We start from the raw sequence: 15,647 nt of genomic DNA, 5'->3' as shown, positions 1-15,647 counted from the left end.
GGCATGATGGCCTTCATTGCGAGAGGTTTCAAATACAAGAGCAGGGATGTATTGTTGCAATACATGGCCTTGGTGAGGCCACACCTAGAATATTATGTGCTGTTTTAGTCTCCTTTTCTGAGGAAGAATGTTCTTGCTCTCGAGGGAGTGCACCAAAGGTTTACCAGGCTGATTCCAGTAATGGTGGGACTGATGTATGAGGAGAGATTGACTAGGTTAGGATTGTTTTCACTGGAGTTCAGATGAATGAGGGGGATCTCATGAGAGACTTATAAAATTCCAACATGACTAGCCTGGGTAGATACAGGGATGATATTCCCAATGGTGGGGGAGTCCAGAACTAGGGGTCACAGTCTGAGGATTCAGGGCAGAGATGAGAAGACATTTTTTCACCCAAAGATTGGTGAGCCTATGGAATTCATTACCACAGAAAATAGCTGATGCCAAAACATTGAATGTATTCAAGAGGCAGCTGGATACAGCACTTGGGGCAAATGGAATCAAAGGTTATGGGGAAAAAGCAGGATTAGGCTATGAGTTGGATGGCCAGCCATGCTCATAATGAATGGTGGAACAGGCTCAAAGAGATGAATGGCCTCCTCCTGCTCCTATTTTTAATGTTTCTATCAGGTAAATTTGAAGTTTGAAATTTCAGGGCATTTCATTCAACTCATATTTTCTTTCAATTTGATAAAATGAGGGACAAATTGCTTTAAGTGCACAATAATTAAATACAAGGGTTGACAAATTTGTCTCACCAGACCATCCAATGTCCACACCTTTCTCACATACACCCCACACCATCCCCACTCAACACCCACCTCACACCAGCGCTAACCATGCCCCCCCAACATATACATCTACCTTACATCTACTGCTCCACACACCCCCTCCACCAAGCACACACAATCCACCATCATTTCCACAACCCCCACCTCACACACACACACCTCTGCACAAACATGTATACTCATCACCATCCCCACCCCTCCTACATACACACCCAACACCATCCCCAAACCCTCTCCCTACACACAATCCCATCATTCCCAACAGCAACTCCAGGAATCAGCTGTAAAGGAACAGTGCTTTATTGCACTAAAGAAAAACACAACCACACGCTTGTGGTGAATACAACAGGCCCCAACCAAGCCAATGGAATAATGGACCCACTCAGGGGCCTGCTTTATACAGGGCTTGGTATATGAGCTCCACCTGATGAGTTAATTACCAATCCTCAGGGAGCTCGTATTCAACGAGTCTTAAAGGGAGGTCAATCTGTGATTCCCCATGCAAGTCCAGGGGTTTATAACATCTACCAATCCACCCTACCACAATCTCTCCCCACACACACCTACCACAGTGCACCTACATACACACCCAATACCATTCCCCCTGCTTGCCTTCCTACCACCCACATACACATCATAAACCTTATGCACTCATCATCAAACCCAACCAACACACAACCTCCAGCATCCCTATCCACACATCCCATACCTATCACAAATTGCAGCACAAATGTCCATTTAGCCCATAAAATCTTTTTTTTGGTGCATATTCACCCCCCCCCCACCTTTGCTGCCAATGATATGCTGAACTCAGATTAGTAATCAGTAAATTTTAGTACATGCATGTTTCACTTACCCACACCTTATGACTGGATGCAAGGGATCAAGCAGATACAGGCAGTGGTGAGGAAAGGCAGGCGTTTAAGACACATACACTCTTGGCATCAGATGCTGGTGACATTTTAAACTGGCCATGGTTCATTTTACTTGGGGAATAAGTTGCTTCCTGCTTCTGCAGCAATTTTTCCAGGCTTCAAATGTTGATTTATCTGCTGACATGTACAGTACCTCAACCCCTCTCATCACCTCTCCTGTTCCCCCAGCCCTGGTTCCTCTCTCCTGTAGCCAATTTAGCACAGTGGCTGCTAAGGCAAAGTTGTCACGGAGAGGGCGTCAACGGGGGACAAAGAGCTCATATAACAAATGAAGTAACAGATTATATTACAGCAGACAGGGAGAAACTGTTTGCATTGGAAGGATGGAGAACCAGCGGGCACGGATTTGAGGTTAAAGCAGCAATGGTCTCGTGACAAAAATTATTGATCTTTCTCTACACCCTAGCTATGACTGTAACACTACATTCTGCACCTTTCCCTTTCTTCTCCCTATATACTCTATGAATGGTGTGCTTGGTCTGTAAAGCGCAGAAGAAACAACATTTTTCACGGTTTCCTAATACATGTGACAATAATAAGTCAAATCTTTCCCATGGTGAGTGGTTAACATCTGGGTTATACTCCCTGCAAATGTGGATTTAATAGACGTTTTCAAAAAGATAATAGATTGGTCGGTTATGTGAAGAGGAAGAAGTTTCAGGGCTACCGGGGAAGGACAGGTTGGCAGGCGGGGAGAGGGGGGATTGGGTTCAGGTGAATGGGCAGCATTGGCACCGACGGCCCCAATGGCCTCTGGAACCGTTCAGCTCCACCCGCCCCCCAACGGTAAGAGCACGAGCCGGAGAAAAGAGGCGGGTACAGAACACGAGCCCGCGTGAAATGGGCGGAGTCAGAGCACAAGCCCGTGTGAAATGGGCGGAGTCAGCACGCGCAAGAGAGAAGAGGCGGGGTCACAGCACGAGCCCGTGTGAAAGAGGCGGGGTCTTAGCACGAGCCCGTGTGAAATATGCGGAGTCAGAGCACAAACCCATGTGAAAGGTGCGGGATCTGAACACGAGCCCGTGTAAAAGGGGCGGGGTCAGAGCACGCGCCCGTCCGAAGTGATCGAGCTCGATGCACGATCCGACGTGAAGGGGCGGGGCTTGAGCCAACGTGAAGGGGTGGGGCTAGAAGCGGTGAGAAGGGGACTGCTTGGTATGTCGAGACGTGTGAAGGAGGCGGGGTCAGAGCACGGACCGGTGAGAAGGGGCGGGGTCGAGTTCTCAAGCTGTTTGAAGGGGCGGGGCTCCAGCTGGTGCGAACGGGTGGGCTCTAGTCAGTGTAAAGGGGACGGAGTCGCGGCGCGAGCTGGTGTGAAGGGGGCGTGGTCGGCACGAGCCGGTGTGAAGGGGGCGTGATCGGAGCTGGAGCCGGTGTGAGGTGGCGGAGTCGGGGTTCGAGACGGTGTGAAGGGGCGGGGTGGGGGGTTCGAGACGGTCTGAAGGACAGCATCAGAACTGATGCTTGTGTGAAGTGGGCAGGGTCGGGCTTGGAGCCGGTGTGAGGGGGCGGGGTCAAGCTGGACACGGTGTGAAGAGGCGGGGTCGGATCTGAAATCGGCGTGAAAGGGGCGGGGTTAGGCTTGGAGCCGGTGTGAGGGGGCGGGGTCGGGCTGGGAGCCGGTGTGAAGGTGCGGGGTCGGAGCTGAAATCGGCGTGAAAGGGGCGGGGTTAGGCTTGGAGCCGGTGTGAGGGGGCGGGGTCGGGCTGGGAGCCGGTGTGAAGGTGCGGGGTCGGAGCTGGAGCTGGTGTGAAAGGGGGCGGATTCGGGGCTGGAAATGGTGTGAAGGGGGCGGAGTCGGGGCTGGAGCCGGTGAGTGTCGAAGGGGGGTCGGCAATTGACGTCAATCGGCGGACCCCCTCCGGGGCTTATTAAAAGCAGTGACGCAGCCGCTTTCGGCTTGTCTCCCGAGCGCGTGTGGAGCAGGTGGGTTACGGGAGGTGCTGCAGCTCGACGCGGCCATCCGGCCAAAACCTCCCCGGTTCCTTATGGAGGGGTGATGGTGGTGATGATGGAGTGACAAACGGCGGGGTTGGGGGGGAAGGAGCACTGCGGCCGAGAGCCGGTGCGAAGGGACTGAGGGGAATTGGAAGCCGCGGGGCCGACTCCGTTAGGCGCATCACCGGGTGGTCGGTCAGTCAGTGCGGTGGGAATCGGACTCTGTTCCCCGGGGGGAATCTCCGCTCCCGGGGGGGGGGGAGGAAATCTCCGCTCCCTGGGGCCCCCCAAACTACAGCCGCCGCTGGTCGTTTACTGTCCGTGAAGCTGCCTCTTCCCCATCTCTTGTAGCATCGACAATAAAAGGGCAGAGAGCCAGTGCAGCCGACAGGTGGGCGTTTTTATTGTGAACAATTCCTTGGGACTTATTTAAATACGAAATAATAAATCTGCTCGGGTTGTTATTTAATGAAGGGAACAAAATTCCTCGCTGTTTTTCTCTTTTTCCCGTTGCCCGGGCGGGGAGCGGCTCCCCGCGGCTCGGTGCCCGTTAGCCAGAAAATGGCCGGTGTCCCAGGCCGGGACCGTCAGTCAAAATGGAGGCGAGCGGCAGGGAGAGGGGGAGCTGTCCAGCTGGCAAAGCAGCAGCAGCAGCATTACCCCCCCCCCCCTCCAAAAAAAAAGGAGGGAAAAGACTTTGGAGGGCGAGGCAGGCTTTACCTCCCAATTGGTAACCCGGGAGAAAGCAACGTTTGCTTCCAGTGACAAGGGATTATTGTAATCACAGAATCCTTACAGTACAGGAGGAGGTCATTCAGCCCAGCTAGTCTGCACCCACCACAATCCCACCCTGGCCCTATCCTGGTAACCCCATATCTTTACCCTCTTAATCCCCCTGACACGGGGCAGGATTTTACCATGGCCAATCCACTTAAACTGCATGTCTTCAGACATTAAGGGGCAATAGCCTATTGCAAATCCATCTAAATTGCACATGTTTGGACACGTGGGCATTTTACCATGGCCAATCCACCTAAACTGCACATCTTAAGACCCTAAGGTGCAATTTTATATGGCTGATCCTTCTAAGCTGCATATTTGTGGAGTGCGGAAGGAAACTGGAGTACCTGGAGGAAATCCATGGGGAATGTGCAAACTCAGCACAGTTACCCAAGGCTGCATTTGAAGCTGGGTCCCTGGTGCTCTGAGGTGTCAGTACTAACCACTGTGTCATAATGAATCCCATAGGGTGGAGAGTGGGGTTTGCATGAAGGAGTTTTGGCCTCAACACTGATTCACTTTTCCTTTTTTTTCTCGCCAATGAATTGACTACCATTCCTGATTCCTTAGGGCTGAGTAGCACCTAGGCAACATCATCTGGCTGAAGCAATGGGTAAGGAAAAGGTCCACATCAACATTGTTGTGATTGGCCATGTGGACTCTGGCAAGTCCACCACCACTGGCCACTTGATCTACAAATGTGGTGGCATTGACAAGAGAACCATTGAGAAGTTTGAAAAGGAAGCTGCTGAGGTGAGAAAGCGAGGAAGATCAATTTTATTTGGATGCTAATGTAAAGCTGGAATGTTGCCTTGTTCAGTTCTATAATTAAAGACCTGATGACTACGACAATGTTTTAACTGCCATGTAGGATACTGAACAAGCTGCATTGTAATTAAATTGTCTTTTTTTAACCCTCCCACTTCAGTTGTATCCATCACTGCAACTAGACACGAAGTTACTATTCTGTTTTTGTGGATCCGAGCTCTTGAAAAATGAGAATGAAACTACCAAAATGAATGGTAGGCTAAATTCTGAAGAGAATCCAAGATGTTGCATCTATAGAGTCAGCAGGATTTGCGCTTACCTATCTTTCTCTCCATTCATTTCTGCTAAGCTCTAATTTACAGAAAACAGTTAATGTTCCACAATGTGGTAGAAGGTTTTCTGGCTTTCGGGTGGAAAAATAATCCTTTGAGTACAAGAAAGCTTTTATCCTGTGGTCTCAAATGAGTACTTGATTGAATATGATCAAATTTAAATTTCTCTATCTGTATGATCATAACCGGAATGAATGTATATCCAAGTTAAGTTATGGCTCAGTAATGGTAGAGTGCTCAAAGGTTTAAATTGCTTCTTGGTCTTGCATGATTGGAGCATTGAATTACTAGGATCCCTACATCAGCGTACTATAATGATTATCCTGTTTGTATTTTTCTTTTTCTCTAGAGAGGCCCCTAAATAGTAAATCCTGGAGTTGTTGTACTTCAAAGGAAGTAGTTGGATTGGGTGGGTGGTTAACTGATGTATAGATCTGTACAGGTTGATTTTAGTTTTTGAAATTGTGTCCTGGGTAAACAAATTCGAAAGTTAGTAAGTTGCTGTGTTGCAGGAGGACAATTTTCAAGTATTTTATTGCCAACTTTTTTTTCTTATCACACAATTATTTTTTAATGGTATAGGCTGCAGCTTGAGACCAGTCCCTGAGACATTTGTGCTGTCTTAGTTCAAATGCAACAGTAGATGTTGTCTGCTGTCAAAAGAAACAGATTGAGTTTACACAAGCTTTTGAAAATGACTGACTGACAGCAGTTCAAAAGAAAAATAAGTTGCAGTTTTAATTGTATTACTGTGAGGCTGCATTTCTCTTGCAGGATTCACTTATCAGCCTCAGGCTGATCTAGAGTACAGAGTTCATAGCAAATTCCTCTCGATTCTCTGTTTTAGTGCTCAGATCATGGCTGTCATACATAGCTTAAATCGTAAAGCATCGTAGAATGGTTGCACAACAGAAGGCCATTCCTTTCATCTTGCGTTAGTTTGAGAGCATCTTGGTTAGTCCCACTCTTGTCTGTTTTCCCTGTAGCCACTCAGCTTTTCTTTTCAAATAATTATTGTTCCTGTTTCAAAACCTCTATTGAGTCTTGCTCCACCATAATCTCAAATGCATTCCAGATCCTAACCACTGTTTCAAAACCTCTATTGAGTCTTGCTCCACCATAATCTCAAATGCATTCCAGATCCTAACCACTGTTTCAAAACCTCTATTGAGTCTTGCTCCACCATAATCTCAAATGCATTCCAGATCCTAACCACTTGCTACATCAAATAAACGTTGTCCCTCATGTTTCTCCTGGCTCTTTTGCCATCAGCTCAGGTAGAGTTGAGACTGAATCAGTGTCTTAGAAACATAACTTCCTTGCCTTTGTAGTCTGTGCCTTGATTTTATAAAACCCAAGATCTCCTATGCCTGACTTAACACACTGTCAAACTGCTGTGCCATCTTCAACAATTTGGCACACAAATCCCCAGGTCCTTTCTATTCCTGTTCTTCTTTGGAGTTGTATCCTTTGTTTTATATTCCTTTTCCTTATCCTACCAAAATGCATCATTTCATGCATTCCTCTGGATTAAGTTGTATGTCATATATCTATATATTCCACCAGCTTGTCTATGTCCTCTTAAACCCTGAAGTTCCAATACTTCTAAGTCTTGTTAATTACAAATTCTGATAGTGTTTTGCACACCCAAGTTAGATTCATGTAAATCACAAAGTAGTGATTTCTGGGGAACTGCACTGTATAGTGCGCTCCAATCAGGAAAAAGCAGCTGATCGCCACTACTGTTTCCAGTCACTCAGTCAGCTGTGTACATGTTGTCTTTCATTTCATGGGCTTCAACTTCACTGACAAGTCTGTTAATGTGACAGTTTATCTGATGCCTTTAGGAAATCACTGTCCACATCAATTGCTTAACCCTGATTATGTAACCCTGTTACATAGTCAAAAAACCCAAGCAACTTTTCTTCCCATTTATGTGCTATTGTGGAAGTTTAGATTCCTTTTATGTTGGCTGCCAGTCTATTTTCACATTCTGCCTTTCATTTCTTCCTTCACTTCCCTTCTGAATTTTTTGTCAGCTTAATTCTCATTTGTATTATCCACCTAGCATCTAGCCCCACACAAACATTTCAAGTGGCATACGCACAACTTTAAACAATCGATAGTTAAATTTTGTTCACTGAGAGCAGCCATTTGCAGCATTTTTGTGTATGTGGATTGAATGTAGAAATTGAATTATTCAGCTCCAAATGCAATTTTAATCTACTTTACATCCAAATCAACTGCTGCAGTCCTTGTGAAAGAAGGAAAGCATTTCTGAGTGACTAAGCAGCAAGTAAAATGTGGAAATACTTGATTGAGCATCTTAGGAAAGAATCAGTCAAACTAAACAAAATTCTTTAGGACACAAGACCTGCTGAACCTGGTTCTGGGGAACCTTGATGCTAAGGACCATGTGAACAAAAACTGGTATTTGCCACGATCCTTCTGAAAATTGATTGAAGGAACCCTGTCTCTCAAGTTCTGGATGCACAACCAAAGCCCTGATGTAGGTGCGTTGCTGAGTCCACATGCAAAATCTTCAGCATGACCACAGGAATCACCAGTTAAATCCTCAAACTTGCTTTCCATAATTTATTCCTGATTACTGTAATAAGTTGTGATCATCAGTAGTTAAGCTGGTAAAATGTGTCTTTTCTGCCTGATGAGAGACAGAAGCAAAAGAAAAGTAAGCTACAATTTCTCAACAGTTAGTGTCATTGAAGACCAGTTAAGAGGTAAAGAATACACTGAACCTACGCACATCTACTCTTCCATTCTGCAGTGGGGCAATAGGGAAGGCAGGAGTTTTAGTGAGTCACCAGTGTGAAAAATGCTTGGCTTTGTGGTCTGATTGAGGGAAAACAGCTATTTATTGGCTTCAGCACACAAAATATTGTGACAAGTGCTGATGTAGAAATCTGCTAGTGATTAGTATATAACATTGATCTGCATGAATAAGATTTGCTTTAAAACTTTGTCTTTGAAGCGTGTTTTCATTTAACAGAACTCATTAATGTGCTGGAATTATGTCCCCACATAATTTCAGCACTCTGTATTAGCTTGTAGCAGCTCTGATACACAATTAATTACATTTATTCTCTTAGATGGGCAAGGGTTCCTTCAAGTATGCCTGGGTTTTGGACAAGTTGAAGGCAGAACGTGAGCGTGGTATTACTATTGACATTTCTCTCTGGAAATTTGAAACCAGCAAGTATTATATTACCATTATTGATGCTCCAGGACACAGAGATTTCATTAAGAACATGATTACTGGTACTTCTCAGGTGGGTATATAACAAAGTTGCCAAGGTATTTTGAAATCATGGCAGTTTTGTCAATGAGTCAGTGAATTTTTTCTTTATTTATAGGCTGATTGTGCTGTATTGATTGTTGCGGCTGGCGTTGGTGAGTTTGAAGCTGGCATATCTAAGAATGGCCAGACTCGGGAGCATGCCTTGCTGGCCTACACACTGGGTGTGAAGCAGCTCATTGTTGGAGTAAATAAGATGGATTCCACTGAACCCCCATATAGCCAGAAGAGATATGAAGAGATTGTCAAGGAAGTCAGTACTTATATCAAGAAAATTGGTTATAATCCAGATACTGTGGCCTTTGTACCAATCTCTGGCTGGCATGGTGACAACATGCTAGAGGCTAGTGCCAACGTAAGTAACTTCATGAGGGACTGTTGGCTTTGCTGCAACTTGTTTGTTGGTTTGTAACAGCCTAATGTAATCTTAAATGGGTGGCACAGTGGTTAGCACTGCTGCCTCACAGCTCCAGGGGCCTGGAATCGATTCCCAGCTAGGATCACTGTTTGTGCATAGTCTGCATATATTCCCTGTGTCTGTGGGTTTCCTCCGGGAGCTCTGGTTTTCCTCCCACAGTCCAAAGATGTGCGGGTTAGGTGCATTGGCCATGCTCAATTGTCCCTTAGTGTCCTGGGATGTGTAGGTTAGAGGGATTAGTGGGGTTAATATATGGGGTTGCAGGCATTGGGCCTTGTGGGATAGTCAAGCAGACTTGATGGGCTGAATGGCCTCCTGCACTGTAGGGATTCTATGATAAAGGCTGCTAATGGTGGCTATGGTGACTGACAGTGGCTGGGATTTTGTTGGGTCACTGGGGTCTTGCCTTCTGGGCCGAAAACGAGTGGGGAAGCCCCCTGCTCATTAAGGAGCCCAGTTGACATCCAGTCTACAGCAGTTGGGAATTCTGACTGATGTGGTGTCTGTCATGTGGGCCTGTTTGCCATGTTTCCCTCTGAAGGGAAATCCAGACCAGCATTAATCTAATTGAATTGTTTGCTCCTTCCTAAGTGCTAAAATGTAAATAAGTTAGGTAATTACCTGTGGAATCTATTACAATATAAATTTTATTTTACATGGATTATCTTGAAGTTCAACAATAGGAAAATATATTTGAGTTGTCTTTTATGCAGATGACTTGGTTCAAAGGTTGGAAGATCAACCGTAAGGAGGGTAATGCTAACGGAGTTATGCTGTTGGAGGCGCTGGATTCTATCCTGCCACCTCAACGGCCCACAGAAAAGCCTCTTCGTCTTCCTCTGCAAGATGTCTACAAAATTGGTGGCAAGTATTTCAGTTTTCAAAGTAATCAGCTGGCTGTTGAAAGCAAAGCATATTCATAACATCTAGATTTTGACAGACAAATTAATAATGGACTTTCCCTTTTACAAAAAAAATCCATTATTGGGTGGCCAGAAATGACTATTGGACATCTTATGATGTGAAAATTCAGAAGGTGGCCCAGTTATCTACCTTCTGTACAGTACAATTTGTTAAAACTACACAAGTCATTCAGATATGAAATAAGAACATGAGAAATAGGAGCAGGAGTAGGCCATCTAGCCCTTCGAGCCTGCCCCGCCATTCAATAAGATCATGGCTGATCTGAAGTGGATCAGTTCCACTTTCCTGCTTTCTCCCCATAACCCTTAATCCCCTTGCCTACCAAAAACCTATCTACCCATGTCTTAAATATATTTAGCGAGGTAGCCTCCGCCACTTCAACGGGCAGAGAATTCCAGAGATTCACCACCCTTTGAGTGAAGAAGTTCCTCCTCAACTCTGTTATAAACTGCCCCCCCCCCCCCCCCCCCCAGTCTTGAGAACAACATAAGAACATAAGAAATAGGAGCAGGAGTAGGCCATCTGGCCCTTCGAGCCTGCCCCGCCATTCAATAAGATCATGGCTGATCTGTCGTGGCTCAGTTCCACTTTCCAGCCCTCTCCCCATAACCCTTAATCCCCTCTCTTATCAAAAACCCATCAACCCACTTCTTGAAAATATTTAGCGAGGCAGCCTCCACCACTTCAATGGGTAGAGAATTCCAGAGATTCACCACCCTTTGAGTGAAGAAGTTCCTCCTCAACTCCGTTCTAAAACGCCCCCCCTTTATCTTGAGGCTGTGCCCCCTAGTCCTACTGTCTTTTTTGAGCGGGAAGAGTCTCTCCACCTCTATCCTATCCATCCCATTCATCATCTTATACGTCTCAATGAGATCTCCCCTCGTTCTTCTAAACTCCAACGAGTACAAGCTTACTTTATTCAGCCTCTCCTCATAGTTCAACCCCCTCAACTCCGGTATCAGCCTAGTAAACCTCCTCTGCACTCCCTCCAAGGCCAAAATATCTTTGCGCAGGTGCGGCGCCCAAAACTGCACACAGTACTCCAGCTGCGGCCTCACCAATGCCCTATACAGCTGCAGCAAGACCTCCCCATAACCCTTAATCCTTGAGGCTGTGTCCTCTAGCCCTGCTGTCCTTTCTGAGCAGGAAGAACCTCTCCACCTCTACCCTATCCATCCCTTTCATCATCTTATACGTCTCAATAAGATTCCCCCCCCCCCCCCCCCATCCTTCTAAACTCTAACGAGTACAAGCCCAGAAATGCTAAAATAATAGTAACTCAGTACAAGTTCTTAAATGTCAAGGAAGCTTATCTAATAAAAAGCAGTCAGCAAACTTGTATTCATGACACTAATCTGTTGCTTTCTCATCAATTGAAATAAATGAAATGTATACTACATTATTGCATTGTAGAATTGTGAGGGTGTGGGAGGGCAAAAAGGTAGCAACTGTTAAAAGAAATGTCTGTGATCTGAATGACAATTTGTTGCAATCATATCTATAGTTGCTGTTTATTCAGCAACAGTTTAAGCAGTGGTGTTGTTGAACTGGGTCAGCAAGTGTGAACACTTAATATTCTCTTATGAATCTAAACTGATTTCTTTTCTCACAGGTATTGGTACTGTACCAGTGGGTCGTGTTGAAACTGGTATTATGAAACCTGGTATGGTAGTTACCTTTGCTCCTGTTAACGTGACAACAGAAGTAAAATCTGTTGAAATGCATCATGAAGCCCTGACTGAAGCTATGCCTGGTGACAATGTTGGTTTCAATGTCAAAAACGTGTCTGTCAAAGATGTCCGTCGTGGCAACGTTGCTGGGGATAGTAAGAATGATCCACCGATGGAGGCTGCAAACTTCACTTCGCAAGTCAGTGATTTTTCATTCATTCCTATTAGTTTGGTTAATCGTGAGGCTGGCTTTTGGTCCTGAAAGGAAGCCTATTCTGTAGTTTTTGAGATTTTTGTTCTATGATTCTTGAATTGTGGTACTGGTAACGTTAACAATTGCATCCTTGTCGCTGTCAAAATGCAACCAGCAGTTGGAGCAACAGTGATTGGAATGGTGCCTGCTCTTTTTGATCTTTGATGTAATGGCAGCAACAGCTGGGAACTAGTTCCATAGAACTTTTTTCACAATCAAATCTTTATTCTCCATTTTTGGTTAGAAAAATAGTGCCTTCTTCTATCCCATTATCAGCAGTGATTCATAAGAGACTGGTAAGCAGACATTCTTGGTATGGGCACTAGTAGCAGCTGTTTCACTAGGGCCAAAGAAAATATTTGAGATATACACCTCGTTCCAATATACACTTTGGTTCATTCAACGTATTGGTGACCAGATGTCAGTTCATTGCTGATTCTGTCTAATCTACAGTAACTTCATCAGACCTTGAATTTTAATCTTGGTTTTCCCATGTCTGTTTGCCTGCATGCATTTACTGCTGCTGTGAACCTGAGCCCTCACTCTTTCTTTTGCTCTTTACCCCTGCCTTTTTACTGTGCCTTCTTTCTTTTTTCTACCTTCCACATACTCTATCTTCAAAACCAATACTTGTTCTGTATTGCCTGCCCAAATGTGGCACCAAGTTTCTTCCTCCATCAGCCTCTGATCAACTTCTCAGCTTTGACTTCAACTTCCATCTCAACTGTTTCTCTTTCCCCCTGAGTTTACTGCTGCCCTATCCTTTCAAAATCTTTCCCACCCATATATATGGCCACTCCTCTGAATCTTCTGAACTCACATGGTCTCTTCAGTCCCTTTTGAAAGCAATACTAAGGCAAGCGAGTCTTTGATTTTCTTGTATAGCTCTATGCCCATTGTTACCTTCCCCCTTCAATTTCATTTTTGTCTGTCTGTGGAAAAACTTCCAGGAGTAAATGACCATTTACTCCTGAACTTGAATTCCCAATTGTTTAGCCTGTGGACTACAATTCATGACTTTTTTGTGGTTATTGATAAACCAAACCATTTGATGCCCTTGTTCCCATTAACCTTGGTATATCCCTCATTCTGTTCCCTTGGCTGCTAAGAGTTACAGATCTGGCTGGAACACTTGAAACATTCAGTTATCCTATCTATTACTAAAATTGTTTGAAGAACATCCAGGAATGCAAATTTATAATCCCTGCTTTTCTTCGCCACAAATCATCTTCTTAAAATCTGTTTCTTCCAATTCTGATCTGGTCACACACACAAACAGTCCTAGTCAAAGACAAATATAAAACATTCTTTGTAACTCTGAGTATAGAAACTTGTCCTTTTTCTCATTCGTTCAGTCTGTCTGCAACCTTTGATAAGGTTGACCATACCATCCTCCTTCAACCCCTCTTCCTTTACCAGCTGGATGAAGCTACCCTATCTTTTGTTCCATTCTTATTTATCATGTCTTAATCATGGCTTCTGTCATTCTGTAACCTCGAGTTCTCCAAGGATTTCTGCTTGAACAGACCAGCTTCCACACGTCTGCCAGTGACATGCTTTAACACCTACCACTGCCTTTTTGGATCCCTCTGCTTTTTTTTTATTTGTGATGTTGCTTGTCTGAGCAGAAATTTTCTTGTGCTAAATATTAAGAAGACTGGAGCTGTTGTCTTTTGGAGCCATAACAAAAATTTGTTCCCTAATCGCAGTTTCTTTCATTGGTAATCTGTCTTAAGCTTGTACTTGAGATTAAGATGCCCCTTAACTGATCTCAGCAGTAAAGCTTTTGATCATCTGTTCTAATGTTTGTCTGGGTTTGTGTATTTATTGATATTACAGCTGTATAATTGTAATTATCCTTTCTTTAAAAAAAGTCCTGTTTGTATTACACAGTGCAAATCCAATTTGATGCTTATTGCAGGTAATCATCTTGAACCACCCAGGGCAGATAACTGCTGGCTACGCTCCTGTCTTGGATTGCCATACTGCTCACATTGCTTGCAAGTTTGCTGAGTTAAAGGAGAAGATTGACCGTCGCTCTGGAAAGAAGCTGGAAGACAATCCCAAGTCCCTGAAGTCTGGGGATGCTGCCATTGTTGAAATGATTCCTGGAAAGCCCATGTGTGTTGAAAGCTTCTCTGAGTATCCACCTCTGGGTAAGTTAAACCACATGCACCTGCTTCCCCTGTTGCCATACCAAGCTGAAAGTAACAAAGACTCTTTAAATATTGCAGGTCGTTTTGCGGTTCGTGACATGAGGCAGACTGTGGCTGTTGGTGTCATCAAAGCTGTTGAGAGGAAGACTACTGGTGCTGGCAAAGTCACCAAGTCTGCCCAGAAGGCTCAGAAAAGCAGATGAATTCTACATCTCTTAGCTGCCACTTCAGCCTCAGTTGGAGGCCCAGCTTTAGAGTGGAAGATCACAGTTTATCATTTAAGCTCTATAATGAAAGACTGGTTAATCAAAATGCATCGAAAATACTTCAGAAGGAAAGGATTGTGGACCATTTCATTAATCTACGTTGTAGCAGTTTTAAGTTATTAGTTTTAAAAGCTGTACTTTTAAGTGGAAACCAATGCCTTGACCAACATTTCTGTCATAGAAATTAAAGCTGTTAAACATTTATGGCACCCGTTTTCTCAGTTTTCTGGCAAGAACTCAACTTCTGAAACCCACGTCTTTCTTTCTTGCCCAGATTCCATTCTTATGTTTCATTCAGTTGCTTCAGACTATTGTGCTGTTATCTCTTCACTCATTTGCTTTTGCGTCCATCCCTTGATGCTCATATCTTCAATCTAGCAATCCATGTTTTGAGAAATCTAGCAGGACTAGTGATTAGTTGTATAAAACTAACGTTTATGTTAAAATTTGGTGATAAAACTAACATTTGAGTGGTTACACAAATACATTTGAAATGGCTGGTTGGAAGCCATTGGGTTTTGTTTGTAGTTACTGTTACTATGCAAGGTGGATCTTGCATCTGTTTGACTTTGACAGTGTTATTTCATAAACAGCTGATATTTTGTATAGATTATGCATGCAAGAGGGGAAGCAAAGAGGATGGTGTGAGGGAATATCACATGGGGAGGTGGTGGTGTAGTGGTGTTGTCACTGGACTAGTAAGCCAAACATTTAGGTACTGCTCTGGGGAGCCAGTTGAATCTCAAAATCTGGATGATCATGAAAGGGTGGCATAGTCGTTAGCACTGTTGCCTCACAGCTCCAGGGACCTGGGTTTGATTCCCAGCTTGGTTCACTGTCTAGAGTCTGCACGTTCTCCCCCTGTCTGCATGGGTTTCCTCCAGGTGCTCTGGTTTCCTCCAACACTGCATTCTAAATTGACCCTTAGTGTTCTGGGATGTGAAGGTTGGAGAGATTAGCAGGGTAAATATGTGGGGTAATGGGGATAGGGCCTGGGTGGAATTGTGGTCAGTACAGGTTTAATGGCCAAATGGCCTCCTTCTGCATTGTAGGGATTCTATGTTCATTGTCAATTGTAAAAACCCATCTGATTCACTAGTGCC

The 15,647-nt window shown here is 44.6% G+C and overlaps 1 protein-coding gene across 4 annotated transcripts; it reads left to right on the top strand.

The window, feature by feature from the left end:
- Positions 1 to 3,516: 3,516 nt before the first annotated feature.
- Positions 3,517 to 14,746, top strand: eef1a1a (eukaryotic translation elongation factor 1 alpha 1a). Of its 4 annotated transcripts, none has more exons than XM_080191853.1 (8): positions 3,517 to 3,538; positions 5,015 to 5,197; positions 8,652 to 8,831; positions 8,916 to 9,212; positions 9,989 to 10,139; positions 11,812 to 12,068; positions 14,044 to 14,278; positions 14,357 to 14,746. In XM_080191853.1, exons 2-8 carry the CDS (start codon positions 5,054 to 5,056, stop codon positions 14,479 to 14,481), a joined length of 1,389 nt encoding a protein of 462 aa, XP_080047979.1. In that variant the 5' UTR covers positions 3,517 to 3,538; positions 5,015 to 5,053; the 3' UTR covers positions 14,482 to 14,746. The 4 variants fall into 4 exon arrangements, with proteins under 4 accessions (XP_080047979.1, XP_080047978.1, XP_080047976.1 ...); XM_080191852.1 differs by having other exon boundaries at positions 3,538 to 3,652; XM_080191850.1 differs by lacking the exon at positions 3,517 to 3,538 and adding an exon at positions 3,707 to 4,055.
- Positions 14,747 to 15,647: the final 901 nt, after the last annotated feature.

The sequence above is a fragment of the Carcharhinus amblyrhynchos genome, chromosome 7, assembly GCF_965287045.1.
Source record: "Carcharhinus amblyrhynchos chromosome 7, sCarAmb.v2.hapA, whole genome shotgun sequence".
NCBI lineage: Eukaryota > Metazoa > Chordata > Chondrichthyes > Carcharhiniformes > Carcharhinidae > Carcharhinus > Carcharhinus amblyrhynchos.
This window is presented reverse-complemented; position numbering and strand designations above follow the sequence as displayed.

Bases quoted from the DNA above. Each gene is read 5' to 3' on its own strand.
- eef1a1a (XM_080191853.1), top strand. From the start codon at position 5,054: ATGGGTAAGGAAAAGGTCCACATCAACATTGTTGTGATTGGCCATGTG. The intron at 5,198-8,651 runs GTGAGAAAGCGA...TTATTCTCTTAG, and splicing joins TTGAAAAGGAAGCTGCTGAG to ATGGGCAAGGGTTCCTTCAA. The intron at 10,140-11,811 runs GCAAGTATTTCA...CTTTTCTCACAG, and splicing joins AGATGTCTACAAAATTGGTG to GTATTGGTACTGTACCAGTG.